At 45.0% G+C, this 18,281-nt stretch overlaps 1 protein-coding gene across 3 annotated transcripts in view; it reads right to left on the reverse strand.

The window, feature by feature from the left end:
• RHEB (Ras homolog enriched in brain) overlaps positions 1-18,281 on the reverse strand; it is a 34,310-nt gene that overhangs the window by 879 nt on the left and 15,150 nt on the right. For 2 of the 3 annotated variants that reach the window (XM_021387835.1, XM_021387832.1), the window contains 5 exons: positions 13,176-13,243; positions 10,214-10,296; positions 6,337-6,393; positions 6,189-6,236; positions 5,608-5,689 (listed from right to left, as the gene is read on the reverse strand). In XM_021387835.1, the coding sequence (XP_021243510.1) occupies positions 5,608-5,689; positions 6,189-6,236; positions 6,337-6,393; positions 10,214-10,296; positions 13,176-13,243 (338 nt within the window). The remainder of the gene's footprint in view (positions 1-5,607; positions 5,690-6,188; positions 6,237-6,336; positions 6,394-10,213; positions 10,297-13,175; positions 13,244-18,281) is intronic. The other variant, XM_021387834.1, reaches the window with a different exon arrangement.

Here is an 18,281-nt window from a genome sequence, read left to right on the forward strand (position 1 = left end):
GGACAAATTTCTTCTCAGAAGGAGTGGTCCGACACCGACACAGGCTGCCCAGGGAGGTGGGGGAGTCACCAACCCTGCAGGTGTTCCAGAGCCGTGGAGATGTGGCACTGAGGGACGTGGTCAGTGGGCATGGTGGGGCGGGTTGGGGTTGGACCTGGTGGCGGTTTACAAAGATACTGAGAGATGGGGAGGGAAGGAATGGGGAGAGAAGGGAGCCCGGGACAACAGCACAACTTGTAATGAATACTGTACACAGCCTCCCCAGGACCTGTCAATACCATACTCTAGCCTCCACCAGGATACGCAGAACCTAGAACTACAGCAGGCAGCATCTCCCTGAGGCTGCCCAGCAGCCATTTACAAGGAAATCTATGCAATGGTCCCATGTGATGCTGAAGCCCTCTTCTTCACTAAGGTGAAGCTTCGTCTGCCAAACTCAAGCTTCCAGCGTGCTCAGCACTTCAGCACGCCATCTCCAGTTAGGAGCCAGGCCCTGGCCACCTCACACATGCCATTTTCAGATTCAAGAAAAATATTCCAATTAAAAAAAAAAAGCCAGCTCTCTTTAAATCAGCATGCGGAAGAGCGCCCCGTGATTTATGACTGTTCTGGCCTGACAGATGTTTTCCTGCCTCCACAAGGCAGGATGCTTAACTGGATCACCTCCAAATTAGTCCCATTGACTAACCAAGCTCCGCAGCAATCTCGGAGCACTGCTCAAAAGGCTGGGCTGAATTTTAACGTTTCCCATACGAATGCTGTTTGGGCACAGCACTATCTCCAACCATTACAAATGCCTGACCAGCTGAAATAGCGTACTGCTCCCGATAATTAATTAAAAGTTTCCCTACAATCCAAACGGGATCTGAGCAGAGTGGCTCATCAGCCCTTGTACAACACAACGCATTCCCTGGGCCAATCAGATTGCAGGAAAACCACGGATAGGAGCGCAGCTGCTACCAAGCTGGTTCCATTAATGAAGAGTTTCCCTTGGTCAAAAAATAGGTGATATACCGATTCACACATACACCGTACTGATATTTCATTACTTAGAGCTGACATTTTAATGCACCAGTTCTTTATATTCCTGCTTGAAAGCACCTACTATAAAAGCCCACGCTTTATTCCGACAACCAAGCAGCTATATACTCCCTGTCAAAGCCATGTTGTTTGGAACACTGAGATGTAGGAGTTCACAGGGCTGCTAATTCATTTCGCAGAGAGCATATATTCACTGAGAAGCTTTAATCAGTGCCCCACAGTTAACCCGTAGGAACTTGTAATTCAGCCCAAATACGCTGAAGGATTTCAGAATGAGCTTTTAAGCAACGCAGGAAACTGTTTTGCAACAAGGAATAAAGAACGCAGCCAGACTTTCCATGCATCTGTCTCCATATGGTGCGGTTCCAGGATGTGGGTCACATCTAGCCTACAGAAAGCCATCTGCTCCCTTCTACCTCCTTCCCTTGAGGAAGTGAAAGAGATGCCAGGCCGGGCAGCGGGCACTGCTGTGTGCAAGGCACCAGGAGGCTCAGCTCTCCTGCACACACGTCCCTGGGCACCAAAGGAACAGAGCTCACGGGGTGCACAAGCGGGAAGGTCCGCACCCCCAAACCCAGCCCGCAGCTGCTGCAGTCAGCTCAGTGCTGCTGTGCTCTGTTTTCCAAATACGCAACTGCTTGGTGATCTTGGAGAGGAAATTCTCCACTGCTACTAGTTGTTCTTGGCACAGAGCTGGGCAAGGAACTCAAACAATGGTCAGGTAAGGAAGAGCACCTCCCCTCTCATCCCCCAAAACGTTTTCCCAGGGAAACACTCCCGGTCGCTGAGTGGTGGACCAAGATCCCAAGCCCCTCTGAGCATCCTCACGCATGGCACCTTCTGAGCTCGGATATGAAACTACTCTTGAAAAAGAAGCCATGGCCCAGAACTGATTTTTAAGGGTTGTTTTGGTGAGAAGTGGATTTTTTTTTTTTTGCTACTTCCTTCCCCCTTCTAAAATAAGCCCATCTAATGAATTCTGTGTAACTGGATGGACGCACGATTACTCATGACTCTCTCAATTCTTTCAGCAGAAGCTGACTTCCAGCTTCACGTGGGCTTCGGGACCAATTTGGGTTCTGGTTGTATTTCAAACCATTACCAATTTATTGTGCTGGGATTAAGACACAGCACTACACTATGGCTTAGGGGGAAGAAAGTCAGGAATTCCCCAAGAAAAGCCTGAATGAAGCTCGTGAAGTTAGGCCAGCAGATACACAGCACTTCAGCACACTCAGCAATAATTAAGCAGCTTGAGAAAGTACAACAAGCCCATCTAGGGCCCAGAGAAGGGATTTAATACCTGAACTCAGCTACAGGTCGTAGCTCAACAAGACATGATATTATGTGCCTCATATTTTGCTTACAAGATACATGACGTCCTTAAACGCTTTCAACTTGAAGTTGACTTTTAAAATGAATCAAAAAAAAACCCCCAAAATAACCAAAATTCTTGGAGGAAGCGTTCACCCAATCTGGTTGATGATCTTCAACCAAAACTTGATTTAACCAGCATCTTTTCCTGGGCGTCCAGTCCCAGAATTGCGCTCCCAAAGCCTAGGGATGTCCCAGGTGCCCAATAAAACACGCAAGCTCCAACATCTTCTCAGGCCACCAGAGTCTAGAGGAGAGGACACAGAGCCTAAAGAAGATCAGACCTGAGGAAATCCTGCCAGCCCCTACCACTTATCCTCACACATCAGCTTAGATATCTGAATGGATGGGAAGTGGGAGGGACAAAGCCATGCCATTTCAACAACGTGCTATCTTCTGACAGCTCGCAGCAGAACAGGCCTGCTTGGATTAAGTTCATCTGTGCAACCATTTTAGTTGCCTACTGCAGTAGAAATTTGTTCCGAGGACTCCCACAGATGCTCCAAATAGCTTTTTGGTTTTTTGGGGGGGCAAAGCAGGAAGGGAGATGAGTCAGTACTTTCCCACCTCCTTTCACAGAGAGAGAAGCCTTTGCTAGAACTTGTAACAGGGAATGCCTTCTCTCCTTTCAGCAGTTCCTTGCTAACAGAGCTGCTATAAGGGACAGACCACGTAGGCCAAACTGGAACCAGCCTATGGTCTCTCTGTAGGCTGTCTTCATGTACCAAACCAATTTCAGACCTGCACACCAGAAACTGTCATACTCTTGCTCCACATCCACCAAATGCAGATAGATTTCAGAGAGGTGGGTTTAGCAGTTCCTCCCTGTCCAGGAAGGTTTGAGCTCTGGAAGGATTTTAGTCTTTATCTTCATAGGCAAGTCTCATCTGCCATCTTGTAACAGGACAGGAGAAGACTGGGATGAACCTCCAAGAAGAAAGTGCTGACAAGACTTTCTTCAGTGATGCTGACTAAAGCTGAACATTCAGCACTAGAGAATGACAACAAGCCTTATTCCCAAGTTCAAAATAAACTTTTTGCTTCCCTCCCCTTGCCTCAAACCTTCCAGGGGTAAGAGAAGACATTCTCTCTTGATAAGAGTTCTGTATGTCAGCTGGTCTGATGCTGTCAGATGAGAACATGGGGAGAAAGAAATGCACGAGTTCAGAAGTGTTTGTGGTGCGGCCCGTAGGACGGCCCTCCATCCCATCCTGCTACCTGCCTGGTGCCTCCTGTTTCCCATGGAACCTCACAGCTCCAGGCCTTACACTTTGCTTTCCAAGCTCAATCACCCACCTCCTTCAGTTTCCCCTACTGCTGTAGTGTATTTTCCACAGCAAGGAGGAGTTCTATCCAGGCACCAGTTCCCAAGGACCTGCTTCTAACTCCAGTGGGACAGAATATATGATTCTAATGACCTGCACTGCCCAGCGATCTGCATCCTGACAGACTACATCGACAGCTTGGGAAGAGCAACCCTGACACCAAGAAATAACAAAGCTTGTGATTCCTTGGGATCTATATTGGATGAGTTTAAATATCTGACAACTGCCACTCCGAGTTCCCTGAAGCTGACCAAGTTTGCTACATGAATTCCAGCTTGCAGCTATCTTCATGCAGATCCCCTGAGACTAAGGGACAGACACAAATACATGGCTGTCAATGGGACTTTGTTAGCACAGCAATTTAATATGCAAGGCATGCCAAGCATCATATAAAGCTTGTGGCTTCTTTGCATAAATATACACAGCTTTTTTCTCTTTTTTTTTTCTGAACCAAGACAATACACAATGCAAACTTCAGAAGAGTTATTAGTAAGATATTCTGTAAGATATGAATTACTACACTGTTACACATCGTGAACTATGTCCAAAAAAAGTACAAACAATAGCTCTGCCTATTCCAGAAATACTAAGTTGTTTAGAAATAAATAAATAATCTCACTCTTTTAACTGGTTTATTCCTTAGGCTGGCAATTCAGTTTCTGTAGGTATGCCTCTGAGGCTCCGCAGAAGTAGAGACGATATTAAGAAATTGCATGCTTTCATCGTGGCCAATTCTGACATGGTTAGTGCAAGTCTTAGCCAGGAACAGAAGTAGAAACTAGTTCCAAGTATTCCACGTGTGCAAGAAAAAAAAACCCCAAAAACTCCAAGTTTCCTGCCAGGGAAAATCTAACTTTACACAAGTGCCTGCCTTCAGTAGAGCCACAAGTTACCAGTCACCGGCTGCTTGTTTTGCTGTTGAAGACAGTGGGAGAGGGAAAGAAAGGCTGCTCATGCAGGTGCTGCCCTAGCTGTGTGACTGCCCTTCTGACTGCTGATGAGAACATCTAAGGATGTGACTGTGCTAGGTTAAATATGCACAAGTGCTTACATTGTCTCATAAGGACCAATATCTCTAAACACGGCCTGCCAGTGTCCCTTTGTCCCTGCCATACATTCAACATTTGCAAAAAGCAGCAGTTGTCAAGACCAGTAGAAAAAACAACAGTAAAAAATAAAATAAATTAGAAAGGTTAGCACCCTCAACCCACAGCAGCTTCTCACCACCTCAAGCCCAAACCAGCAGGTTCTTCTGGCTTAAATACTCGTGTGGAGGGTGTCCAATTGGTCACAAAGTGTTATGATAAGCCACAGGAACAAATTCCAATACCAGAACGTATTCAGAAGGTGTCTGAAGTAAGTTACAGCAACTTCACTACAATTGTAACACAGCAGTGTCTGCCTGCCTCTGCTCTGGTCCAACCATTTTTCTCACTTGTTCTGTGCCCATGAAACTATTATTCTGCCCATCAGACAGACCAAGTCCTACCTAGAACCCTAAAACAAGAGGTTCGTTCCCTTACACCAACTCACTCCTCTGCAACAAGGGGCTCCCAATTCAAGGTCACTGCAGCAGACCACAGACCCTGCCCCACACACAGAACAGAGATGCAAGCTGGAGCTGGCCACCAACTGTTCTGTTTTGTTCAGCAAAGCTGAACTTTCAGTTCTCCATTCCACCCTTTAGTTTACAATCACACCAAGAAGCATATAGACATAAACCTGAATGCAGACACCCATTTTGTGTCCAACCAGCTACACAAACTATCTGCACAGGACATGCAAATATTTAGCTTCTTTTATCAAGTGAAACTACGAGACATTCCATAACACTGCTATTCAAATAAGTGAATCTTAAATCCGTTACCTGATTCTCTTTAGCAGAAGATTCCAAGAAAGCTGCATTCCAGGATTCTGCTAAAGCTTTCCCTTCTTCATAGCTGATCACCCTGGCAAAAGAGAGGAAAGCACGTTGCTTTGTAACTGACAGAAGGATTGAAACTTCAGGAAAGTCCCCACACTACTGAAGCACTTAAGGCACGCGTAATGTCTTGAGAGCTCTGGTCCCAAGCAATCACTACTGGCTGCTGTCAAATTCACTGCTGGGCCACGTAAAACTCCCACGCGACCCAGAAGAGAGCAGCTGTCCCAAACACTGACTTGTTTCCCTAAGCTGTAGCATCACTTTGTGTCTTAGAGATGTACAAAAGACACTTCCTTCCTTGCCTTGAAAGAAGCACTCAGCTACTTTCTTTGGAAGCTTTTAGCAAGAGTCAGCATTACAACAGAAGCTGCTAGCACATTCTGAACACGACTCCTTTGCTGGTACCTTGTTGTAACCTACATTCTGATTTCAGTCGTGGCAAGTCAAGAACAAAACTGGTCATGGCAGCCACAGCAATGCCAACTGCTGCCTTGCATTTTGCACATACATTTTTGTTCACATACCGTTCCATATGGAGGTCTTTTTTATTTCCAACCAGCATAATGGGTATTCTGTGAAAGAAAGTTCAGAACTTCAGAATAGTTATAGTATACTGAACAAAGTACTAGCAACATGCCTGCAGTGAAATGAGATGAAAGTGTCACTACTTACTGGACTTTTCCCACCATATCCAATAACTTGCCATGGATAACTTTTATCACTTCAAAACTGCAAAATAAAGGGATGAAGTCACACATGCACTCCAATGCTTATCCTTAATACCCAATCAATACGCAAGCAATTAAATGCATATGTAGATTGCTGTGTTAACAAATTACTCTACGCACAGTGGCAGAACTACAAAGATGCTGAAGTGTTACTGGTTTGTGTACAACAGACAAAATGGTCCCCGAGGCAGCAGCAAACAGTTTGCACACTGTTACAGCCCACCCAGCTCTGACGCTTGCAGAAATAAACAGCGTTACCCAGGACAGGTGCATCTAACATACAGTGCTAAAAGCCCCCGTGCCCCCTCCAATCTGGTTAGCATTCACAGTAAGAAATTCAGCTACTAGAGTCCGACACACCTGGATGAGCATGTCAAATTAAAGCACAGTTTCAAAGGAAGAGCGTTCAGTCAAGCACAGTCCACCAAGAAGGAATACATATATATATATTTTTTAATAAATCTTAGTTCATACAGGATTCTTTGCTTTACATTCTGTGAAAGCCAAGAGAAGCCTGAATTCCAATTTTCTATGGATAGTGAGGAAACTGACAGGTGAGACAGCAGCAAAGCAGTGGTTGCTGAGGCACCTGACAGCTCACCTGCTGCCCACGTGGAGTTTGCGTGACTGGAGATAAGGAACAGTGCTGCACAGCACTGCGAGGCCTAAAAGCCCACGTCTGACATTTACCACAAGCCATCAACAGGGTGAAAGAGCAGATGTCGTGCCCTCCTGGTTAGATGGAGGAAAAAAGATGCTGGTGCATGAAGTGCACTGAGCTTTACGAGAGGGGCAGGTTCACAGGCTCAATGCCCAGCTACGCAACAAGAAAGGAACAGCGTCTTCATCTTGCACTGCACTTCAATGAGAATTGAAACTCTTACAAATAGGGCAGCACTCCAACGTACTTCTAGCTCTGGGTCCTCAAAGAACTGAGAGCACTATTCAGGATGCTGGAATCCTTAAAGCTTCTCACTTCTGAACAATAAACGCTGCTGCGGTTAAGGAGGATTTTGTGTCAAGGTCTGTTTGTATTACTTCAGCAACAATTTCACAGACTGAGCAGAACTCAACACTTCCACGCTGAGCTAACAGTTTTAGTATATCCTATTCAGAAATGAATTGCGTACAGAAAAGTGATTTGGTCCAGCACGTCTTGCTGTTACTAATTCAAATGCTGTACTACAGACCGCAGAAATGTGGAATCAATGGAAGGAATTAAGGGTTATGAAGAGCTTATGCTGAAAAGGTGTAAGTGAAATTCTGGGCTTGAGAACCGGTCTTGGACTTTCAGCATAGCACTGCAGAAGAGTTAAACAGTGCTCAGCTGTGACCAAGTGCAGAAGCGACGCTACAGAGAGAATGAGATGACCCTGAAAACTGAAGGAGAAATCATTCAAAATAATTCTGATACCGACCACAAAACTGTTGCTCAGCCTGGAGCAAGAAGAGAGATGTAGCACACTGGCCACGGGATGGCTGAGTCACCAACGTAACACAATCACTTTCTTTCCATTACTAGATAAGCTGCTGCCAGTGTAGCCAGAAAAACGCCGTGCCACAGCAGCGTGCCCTCACCTGTGGTTCCACCTTGTGCTGCTCAGTTCTCAGCTCTGTTTCTGCTCACCTAGAGCTCCATTTTTAGCAAAATAGACCAAGGATTAATAGCTGGTCTTTTTTAATAGATCAAGGTGAAAACCGAAAGGGAAGCGCTATTTAAATTCAAACACAATTCTGGCACAGAAACAAGTTGCCTAGAACTACCCGGAATGAAACTTGATTGACCGGATCAATTTAATTAATTTGGAAAGCTTACTCAAACACAAGGCTAGAAGGAGCAAGGGCACCATTTAAAACCCTTATCAACCAAACCTAACCCCTCCCCCCCAAAAAAACCACCCAACATGACACCAAGCCGTGAAACAGCAAGAGGTCTGCAGACTGTTAAGAGGTCCTTTCCAGTTCTGTTGAGCAAACAGGGTTACAGCAAAACAGTTCAGCGTGTGAAATACAACCTGGAGGATTACTAGCTATGCTATACAAGATCATGGAACGTAGCACGATACAAATTTGGAATTTAATTAAGCTGAACTAGAGCAAAAGCCTTCCAGTAACCTTGCAGCTTGAGAGGCCGGGAATATTAGAAATGTAGGGCATCAGCTTTCACTCAAGCCCCATTTTAAACTTCCCAGTGGAGATCGGCAGGGAAGAAAATAATTTGAAGAGGACATTTCTATTTAGCTTGCTGTCAAAGCTCCCACGCAGCTGGATCAATGCTCTGATCAATACACTCGCTTCGACAGAAATCGACAGCGACCAACCTGATTGCCTGGGAAAGTTATCTAAGCTACCAGAGCACAGCGGAAGATCTTTTCTGTTGCCTAAACACTGTCTTGATACTGAACACGGATAAGAAACTGAACAAGAAAGGATCATCAGTACTTTGAAATTTCAAGGAAAAAAAAAAGCAAGAACTGGGATTAAGTTGGTCAAGAATCGAATACTGAACAATGTGAAGTTTTCTTAGGATGGAGAATACAACTCTGACTTTCTACAGGCTGCTCAGCACCAACAACAGATCTCTGATTAAGGGAGGGAGGAAAAAAAAAAAAGAGAAAAAATGGTTTCTCAAGACACACAAGAAAGCCCAGCATGTGCTGCGTTTCCCCCAACACATACATGCTTTCTGTTCACTACTTCAAAGCTACAGATGAAAACCAAGAATGAAGAACTCCAAGAATGAAGAACTGAAAATCTGCTCAACATTAAAGAAATGAGAAGCAACTGAAGTTGATGAGCAGAGCGCGTCCCTTCTCTGAGGAGAACCAACATGCAAGATGCTTCACCTGCAGTTTATGAAGGTCTCTTTAAAGGACACTCAAAATGACTTTTTCCTGCTTCAGAGGAAAAGACATGGAATGCTTCAGCGCTTGAAAAAGCCGATCAGTTTACAAGTACAAGGGCAGCAGCACCTTCTCTTCTATCTGAAGTGAAAGGCTTCAGGTCTTAACATTGTTTTCAACAAATGGAAAAATAAAATAGAGGATTGTTTTGGCTGGAGGTGCCGTACAGCATTAGAAAACTAAGAGTGATGCAAGATTGACCTGTACTTAAATCAAGCAGACGAAAGGGAAAGGAAAAAGTAAGAGCTGACAATAGCTTAAAGAAGGTTGAGACACTTCTTGGGAGTGCTTCTGCAGCTACAATGGAGCCTGTCCTCATATGAGGGTTGACTACATAGAGTTAGCAGCGAGCACAAGACAGAAACTCTGGGAAATCTCAAACAAGAGATCTGCTGCAGCATAGCACGAGTGCACTGACAGGCCACACGTCTCCTATTGCCACTTATGTTAAAGTTTTTGATGGTTAACCAGAACGAGTCAGGATGGGAAGCCAAAGGAATCTCAGTACAGCAACAAGCTGCTAGGCTGAGGGACGGATTAACACCTAGTTGGGTTCTTCACGTAAACGTGCAGCGCCCTTGTTCATGCTGAACTCCATCTTCACCTTCTGTGCCAGAGCAAAAAGCCTGTCTGTTCCTGGGACCGGCCTATGTGCTTTTACTCACACCTCAACCGCTGGAGCTCAGCACTGCCCCGTTTCTCACACCGTACCTTCTGCATCGGTCTGCAAAGTGCTGGTGACATTTGGATCTGAGGGGAAATTTCTGAAAAGCCGTTCTTGTGTATTGCAATTACACTTCTAAGGCAAAGAGACTGAAGGAATTACGCACACGTAAAGGAAATACAGCAGGGGCAGGAGCTGAGCCGATACGTACGTGGCTCACGGGCGAAGCACGAGAACACAACAGACTTTGTTACCTTTTTATTGACGTGACTGAATAAACAAGAATGTAGCCATTGATGTCTATGGAGTACGTCTGAGGAAATATGGAGTATTCATCCTGCAGAAGGAATATTGCAATTGAATTACTTACTGCCAACGCCGAGCTTGATGCTAGCAGATCACTAGCAGCTGTTAGCCACATTCGTAGAATATTTTTGTGTAATTCTGAGAATTACGTTCGTGCATCACAATGCCAGGTGTGTAATCCTTACCCAGTTAAGAGAAAGCAAAGTGAGCTTGGGGCACCAGCTTAGTTAGCCTGTTAGTCTGTATACTCTACAGTTTAATCTACAGCTTTTTCGCTTTATTCCCTCTAAGACTACGGATCAGCTAAAGCTATTCCCAATCCTCTTACACAGCTCAGTTATCAGTTTACACTAGCACAAAACATCCACTCTGTCCTGCCACTAATTAGCAGTTATGCCTCTTACCTTGCTAGCGATACGTTTCAATCAAATCCCAAATTTTGAGAGCTGCAGACAGGATCTAGCAGTTCCACATTTCAAAGGGGGAATTAACCACAACTAACTTACCTACATGGTCTGTTAGGCAGTGAGCAGCTGTGGCACATCAAACTAACTAATGCTTATCACAGATGCAAGAACTGTGGTCATTAGCTGCTACATGGCAACTAGAAGTTTCCATTACATGGCAATTGTTTAATAAAAAAAATAAAAGACAACCAAAACAATAGCACCACCAGCACCGACCAACAAGAAAACCAAACCCAGACAATATACCTCAAAATTTATTATGCCTGTAAAAATGGAAATGAAGAACTCAGTAACTGAAACAGAATGACAGAATGCTGAAAACGCAACACTAAGAATCTCATGTTAAACACCGAAATAGAAACATTCTAATACAAGCTCCCAGGTAACACTTGCATTTTGACAAGAGCCATACATCTTACTGTATGAGCTCTCCATTTTTTAAAGCTTGTGTTTCCTACGATGTTAATTTTAGCTTAAGATCACGTAACCTCCCTGTATATTGTCATGCCTGAACAGATGGAGAGGTGTAATCACGCAGCTTAAATCTAGACAGATAAAAGAAAGCAAGCTTCCTTAATAGGCAAATGCCAAAAAAAAAAAAAGTTTTATAAATCAACTTCCCAGATTCTGCCAAAAAAAGTTTGAAAGAATGACACTTGCACATGATGCCCTCATTTGCCTTTAATGCTACGCACTGAGGGCAACCCTCCCCCACCTCCACTTAAATGCCACGCTGCCCTCTCTGCCGGCTGTGTAATCCCAGTGTCAACACGCAGGGATGTGAGCTGGCCCGCAAGTAAAACAGGTGAAAGTGCAACTCCACTGCTATTTGCCTTTCTCTGGAATTACTCAGGATTGCCACAGTTTGAGTTCACGTTGAGATAAGATTTGCTGTCACATCCTGTTCTGAGATCCCGCAGCGAGCACCCTGCTTCACTCAGCTGGGTAAACCTGCACATGGGGCTGCGAGAGGTAAAGAGGCACATGGCAGAGAAAAGGGACCACAAAAACTATTTTTGAGCTTTTTAGGAAAAGAAAAAAAAAAAAAGACCACTACGCTTCCTGGAACTTGGGGGCCAAATTAAGAACTTTGCCAAGTGACAAAAGGAACAGAGCTGTAACTGGTCAAGCTGTAGCCAAGTTTTCAAGCATAGGACATAAATCCGCACTATGACTTTTGCTACACTGCATACATAAGGATGCCCTAGGGATCATTAAGCAAGACTGAATTGAGAGAAATCTGTTCAAACCACACCTTCCGTAACCCCGGTGTTATCTCTCCCTGTAGCCCTGTGAGCCACAACTCAAAGTTCGAGTCATTCACAGGAAGAATCAAGGCTGGAAATAACCACAGACTGGGAAAAAAACACTAGCTGTGCAATTCTGTTTCATTTCAACTTCCCAAACAAGGCGTTTATGACCCCAGTACGTGCGGTCAATGCTGCGTTCCTAAACCCTCTGACTGATTACCCGTGGATCCAGTGCTGCTGATTAGCACCACAAGCTGACAGCATATAATTATGGCACAGCTATTCTTACATCACGCAGCTCTCTTCGAAGGTGATCAAACAGTCCTAGAAGTCACAGCCCTGCATACTCTCCCAGCTATGAGCAAATGTCCTGCAGCTCCCACGTCTGTAGCACTGCCTGTGTACTTCACTGGCTGCTTTGGGAAAACCCAAAGGCACAACACCAGAACTCGCAGAAAGCAAGAGCATGCAAGCAGGATGATGGTAAGGGATTTTGCAGCCCCTTTTTAAAGCACAGCCCCTCAAGAGATGGAGCACCACTGTGCACAGGGCACGCACTCACCTGCAGGTTCTGCCAAGCATCCCTGTGTAATTAGCACCTCTGCTTCATGAAGCTAATGTCCACGCCACAGACATTTGTTTACCATTTCCTTCTGCACTCCCCCTCATTACAGCAAGCTCAGAAGCGTGCACGCACGAACCTTCACTTACTTAGCAATGTAAACAAACTGCAGGAGTTTCTTTGCAGCCTGGTGAGAGCTACCTATGCATGTTGCTGTCTACCCTGCCTGTTTAATGGATACAAACCAAGGTGCTGGAGCACACAAACAGAAGGAAGTCAAGAAAAACAACGGTGTGGTTTATTGAATTGGCATTTTCCAACTAAAGAAGAATACCAGACCATAGGTTCCAAGTGGACTACTTAAGAACTTTCAGTACACTGGAGTTAAGGCAGCTTTCTTCCCTTCCTTAGGCATATCTACCTTAAGCACCAGCTACTATTTCAACAGAAAGAAAAAAGCCTTTGCATAAACACTATACAAACATTGTTTTTTGGGGAACTAAATAAAGCAGAATCATTTAAATTGAGCTTCAGCTTTGAACGCACGGTCACAACCAGCACAGCTTTTCCCAAGCACAAATTCCTGTCGCATTAACTCTGATGAAAGATGCAAAGGAAGGAAGGTACGTACCTGGCCAGCAGTGTCAACCAGCTGAAGATGATATTCTTGGCCATTGACTGTGATCAGTTTTGTAAAAGCTAGAATTAAAAAAAAAAAAAAGGCAGATACGCATTTCAGAATGATGAACAAGGAAAGGACCAGAAGTCACTCATCTCTGCCACTGCCAGCTGAAGGGCTAAGAACGTTAGTTACAGGCTTTAAAGTGGAAGCAGAAGGCTGGGTCGGGTTGCTGTGCTTTTAACTACAGTACTGTAGGTACTGAAACTTAGAAATTTACTTTAAATTTTCAAATTTCAGAAGATTCTTACACTGTTTTTTTTTTTTTTTTTCCTTCAGAGTTACTTAAAAACAAAGAGCAAAAAGGCTCTACACATCATTTCAAAGAGATTTCAGGCATCTGTAATTTGTGGTTAACATGAGACACAAATGCAATTAACATTAAAGCCAACTTTGAACATCACATAGGTTATTCTCCCCGGTTTCCATGCAGTTTAGCTAGATCAATTTCCCGGATACAAATACCAGGAGGTAAATGATCTGGATTTACAAAAACCTCTTTGGGGGCTAAGATACACCCAGGCTAACTGGCGAATATGCTAAACCTAAATAATGAGAATTTAGCTAAAGCTCCCCACAGTACTTGCACATTTGCCGCAGCTACCAGTCTGTTCAATCCTTAAGTCAGGAAGCACATTCAGTTCCTATGAGATGAGAACTGCTGCTCTTCCCAGGGTTTATGAAATGCCAACACACTGCAAGCTGAGGAACCTTCCTCGGTGTCTGCATTATGCAACTGCAAAAGCAAACCGTGTCAGAGCTCGTGGAGCACAACGTGCTGCCGAGCACCGCACGTACCAAGCAGAGTGTGCAAGCTGAGCTTCAGGGCTTTGTGTTGCCCTCAGTCTGAGCTCACGGGGCAGCACAGACATACTGGTAATGTGCATGCTGTCTACTGGTGAAGGCAGTTTTCCCCGCTGCTAATGGTCAAAGGAAATAGTTTCTTTCCTTGCAACGATTACTGGGGAAACAGCTGGCACTGCAGTGCTGTGCTTAGCACGTCCCAGACTGTCCACCCTCAAGCTGCAGAGCTGACTTCTCCATCCAGCTGTGCACTGCCCTCCATCCAGCCATGCTAGCTCCTGCCCACGCCTCCTGACTCTTGCACGGGGCCTCCCTGAAGCTGAACTCTGCCAGCTTTCCTCCTGCCCCCAGAGCTTGCTGCCCTGTCACGCCTCCACAGCACGTTATCTCAAGTCACTGGGCTGGCTCCACAATGAAGACAGCCAAAACTCTTGGTTTCAGCCTGTTTAAGTCACTCAGAGCGTGCTCATAAAAAGGAGCAACCGAAACAGAACAAAGCTGAACTCTGCTGTTTGGAACAGGCTGCCCAGGGAGGCAGGGGAGTCACCACCTCTGGAAGCGTTCCAGAACTGTGGAAATGTGGGACTGTGAGAATGGTGAGGATGGGCTGGAGGTTGGACTTGGCGATCTTAGTCGTCTTTTCCAACCATAATGATTTTAATGATTCTGTAAGGCAGGTGTCTACATGCACAGCACAGAGCAGCCACGCAGTTTCCATTACAATAGCAACGCGTGCAATTTGAATGAAGCCTCACTGAGAGCTCCTACCACTCCCCACACGTCCCACAGCTGCATTAGCACCTGTGCCTGCACGCTGCAGCCAGGGAGCTGTTGGCACCACTGCACAAGGTTGTAGGGTTACGAAGCAAGAAAGCACAGTAGCTTTCTGCCTGATACCAATTCTTGTTTGAACAGATGTTAACACGCAGGGCTGCTGTATCTAGTATCACTGCTTCAAACACGAGGGAAAGCACTCATCAGGAGACACAGGTACCTGAGCACAGCAGCCACCCTCTGGTCTGTTGACAACTGCCATCCACATCAAAGCGCTCTGCAATCAAAGTAGGTTCAAGAGCCTCGTGAAGTTAATATTTAAAAAGGGACAGGGACAGATGGCAGCTCTTCCAGAAGCCCAGAATAGACCAAGCAGAGACAACACCACCATCAGAACCGGGTGAAGTGTGGCAGAGCAGGGAAGGGAAGTGGTGGAGCAGTCATTGAGGGCTGGGCAAGGAGCTGTCTCCTTGGGCACCAGGGGAGCCTCCATCAGCACAAACCTGCTCTGATGCAGCTGTAATCACACAGTGCAGCCCCAGCAGCTGCTACAGCCAAGAGGCAGCGTGACTTGCACACCAACTCCATGGGCTACTGACCACTGCTTCCCTAAGATCAGGTATATTTCAGTTACACAAGCATAAGTGAGAAGATTTGCAAATGCTATTCAAATGGCAGCTGTTGTGAAAACGAGCCACTTTGGTAAGAAATCAGAACCAGGCACACAAACACAGCCCTTCAGATCAACAGTGCTCCTGAGCTAGGGGAGCCGTGTAAAAGCTTTCCCAGAGCTACTGCATGGTAAATACAACCTCCTCGTATGGGCGCATCAGTCACCATCATCCCTTTCTGGTTATCTTCAGTCCAAAGTCAATGCCCAACACAAAGCCACCAGGACACCTCTTGCAGCGGGTGTGTAGCACAGCAGAGCTAAAGCTTTGTGCACGGCCCTGGAAAAGGCTGCTGGGCAGCAGCTCCCAGGCAGAAGGGCTGTCAGCCTGCAGGGCAGCTGGCTTCACACACATGGGAGAAGCTGAGCCTTAAGGATGCCTTTAGCTGACCATCTGAACCTACATGTATTGCCTCCACAATCATTAGCATGCCTTCAGCCCCCTTCCCCTTTCTAATACCCTTTTAATGACAACTGCACTAAGAAATACCAGACCTGGGTGCACATCCTCATTTTCTATTCCTTCTGACTTAAATATTTGAGTTCCGAATTAAGATTCTTGGGTTTATCCCAGTTTAAGAGTTTAAAATTCTTCTGTTTTCCCATGATGGGCTGGGCTAATCTGCCTCCATCCAGCTCAGCGTCCACGCAGGCTCCTTCCACACTCTCCTGCTCTGCAGTGGCTTTGCTTCTCTTGCCATCATTTCCCAAGTGATTGTTCCACTGGTTTCTCCACCCGGCTGCCTCACGGACAGCCACCCATCACAGCGTCACTCTTGTTGGGACATTAGGAAGAGGAAATTCTATTTCGTTAAGCAATTAACTCACCACCACTGCTGCCACAAAATGCTACAAGTTACCCTTCCTGATGCACAAGTTTACTGGAAGGGACTGAATTCAACGTGCTTATTAGCTTAGATAAACTAACTTTTCTGGTTCTAATGTAATAGAAGCAAAGGAAAACGCAGCACCGAAGAAGCGCTGACTTTTCTGTACATTAAGTGCAACCCAATGCAGCTCATTTTCCCTGTGCCACTTCCAAAGAAGGCAGAGGTTTTTTCCACTGGAAAACGAAGCCACTAGAATAGTCAGTCAAATTCTTCTAGTTCAAGGCCTGTATTTTACACTTGTTCCTAAGCAAAAGCTTAGCTATAGTTTCCCTTCTATGCAATTTAATTTTCAGCTCAATTTTTCATGCAAGTTACATTATTTGAAGACAAAACCCACAAAGACGAAGTTACCATCAGTACTACAGTTTTCTAGCCATTCATCAGTGCCGGTAACACTTTGATAATTGTCAGTTACAATTTTCTGGAGATAAAGCAGAACCCACACAGGCCAGGCCATCCTTTAGCCTGTATTTATTTTTTGTTTCAAGTGTCATTGGAACACGAGAGCAGACCCAATCCCCATATGAAAGTTAAAGTGTGTGACAGCCCGATTTAAACCACTGCAAAAATGCAACATTCATCAAGCCCATCCCTCCCACAGGAACCTGGATTCCTGAACCTCTTTCGGCACCGTTAACAAGATTCAAAACCCCAAGTGAGTAAAACACTACAAGGTGGTTGCACAGATCATGTCTTACAGCCCTGGACAGGCTCAAAAGCATACAGCTGGAGAAGTCAAAAGACTTGGCTCATCCAGTGTTTGTATCCATAACAAGCACGTAAAAGAGATGAAGAACTTCAGACAAAAGAAAGGTTTTATACTAGGGTAGGCTTCCTGCTATTCTGAAGCTGAGGGCACATCTTTTAGGTTTCACCCCTACTCCCCAGCAACGCATTCTGATACAAGAAGGGCTCTTCAATTCTCTACCTTTCAGAAAGTAAATTCCTCCAGCCACGTCGCAGGTCACAAGGCTTCCACACCAAAATAACAATGCTCTTTGTTTTCTGTACAAAGGAGCCGCACGAAATGTTGACATTTTCAGGATGCCCCCTGCCCCACAGAGTTTTCATGGCCACGACACACTTAACGTGAAGTGAGTAGTGCCAACTGAGAGCTAAATATGTGCAGAATTCACCTGCAAATGAATCATCCACGTGTATATAACCAGGCCTGGTGGAAAACATAAAGACCCTAACCAAACCCAGAAAGAAAGTAAATCTGTATGAGGTGTTTTAAAATGAGTTTATTTTCATGTAGTTAAATGCCACCAGTGATAGATGCACAGCTGGGAAGAACCAGAGTTACAGCCAATACGTTACTGTGGGCAAGAGTTTGTGAAGGGCAAAACAAGTCAGTCTTGTACCAAGGTGCCAAAATCCTAAACCAAGACATGCAGGCATTCCCCACGCTTCGGAGACAGCCTCTGACTCCTTGTCTCTCAAGTCACTCCCACATACATATACCTACAGAACTCTACAAGATTACTTTAAATACTTTGCGTTTGTATAGTGCAGACAATGGGAAGTTACCTAACCCAAGTGATGTTAAGACTTAAAATAATGAAATCTAATGGATGATACCTTGTTTGGTGTATCCCCAAACAAGCCTTGCTTACGATTCTAATAAAATAAGACATCATCATGGTGTTAGGACATTCATACATAGACTATCAGATCATTTAGGTCAAAGGGCAAATTAACCAGCTTGATTTGCTAAAGCAAAGCAAGAGATTCTTCAAAAAGTAGTATCTGAGTTTTAGTTCTGTCCAGTAAAAGAATCCTGAGTAAAATGTGCTGATGGCCACTGCCTGCTAATTATTATGATATAAATCAAAAACCTCGTTCTGTTGATTACTTTAGTCCAAATTCCAGACAGGGGCTCACCATCCAACTCATTTAACTGTTAAAATAACGAGCCGT

Source organism: Numida meleagris, chromosome 2 (assembly GCF_002078875.1).
Source record: "Numida meleagris isolate 19003 breed g44 Domestic line chromosome 2, NumMel1.0, whole genome shotgun sequence".
Lineage (NCBI taxonomy): Eukaryota > Metazoa > Chordata > Aves > Galliformes > Numididae > Numida > Numida meleagris.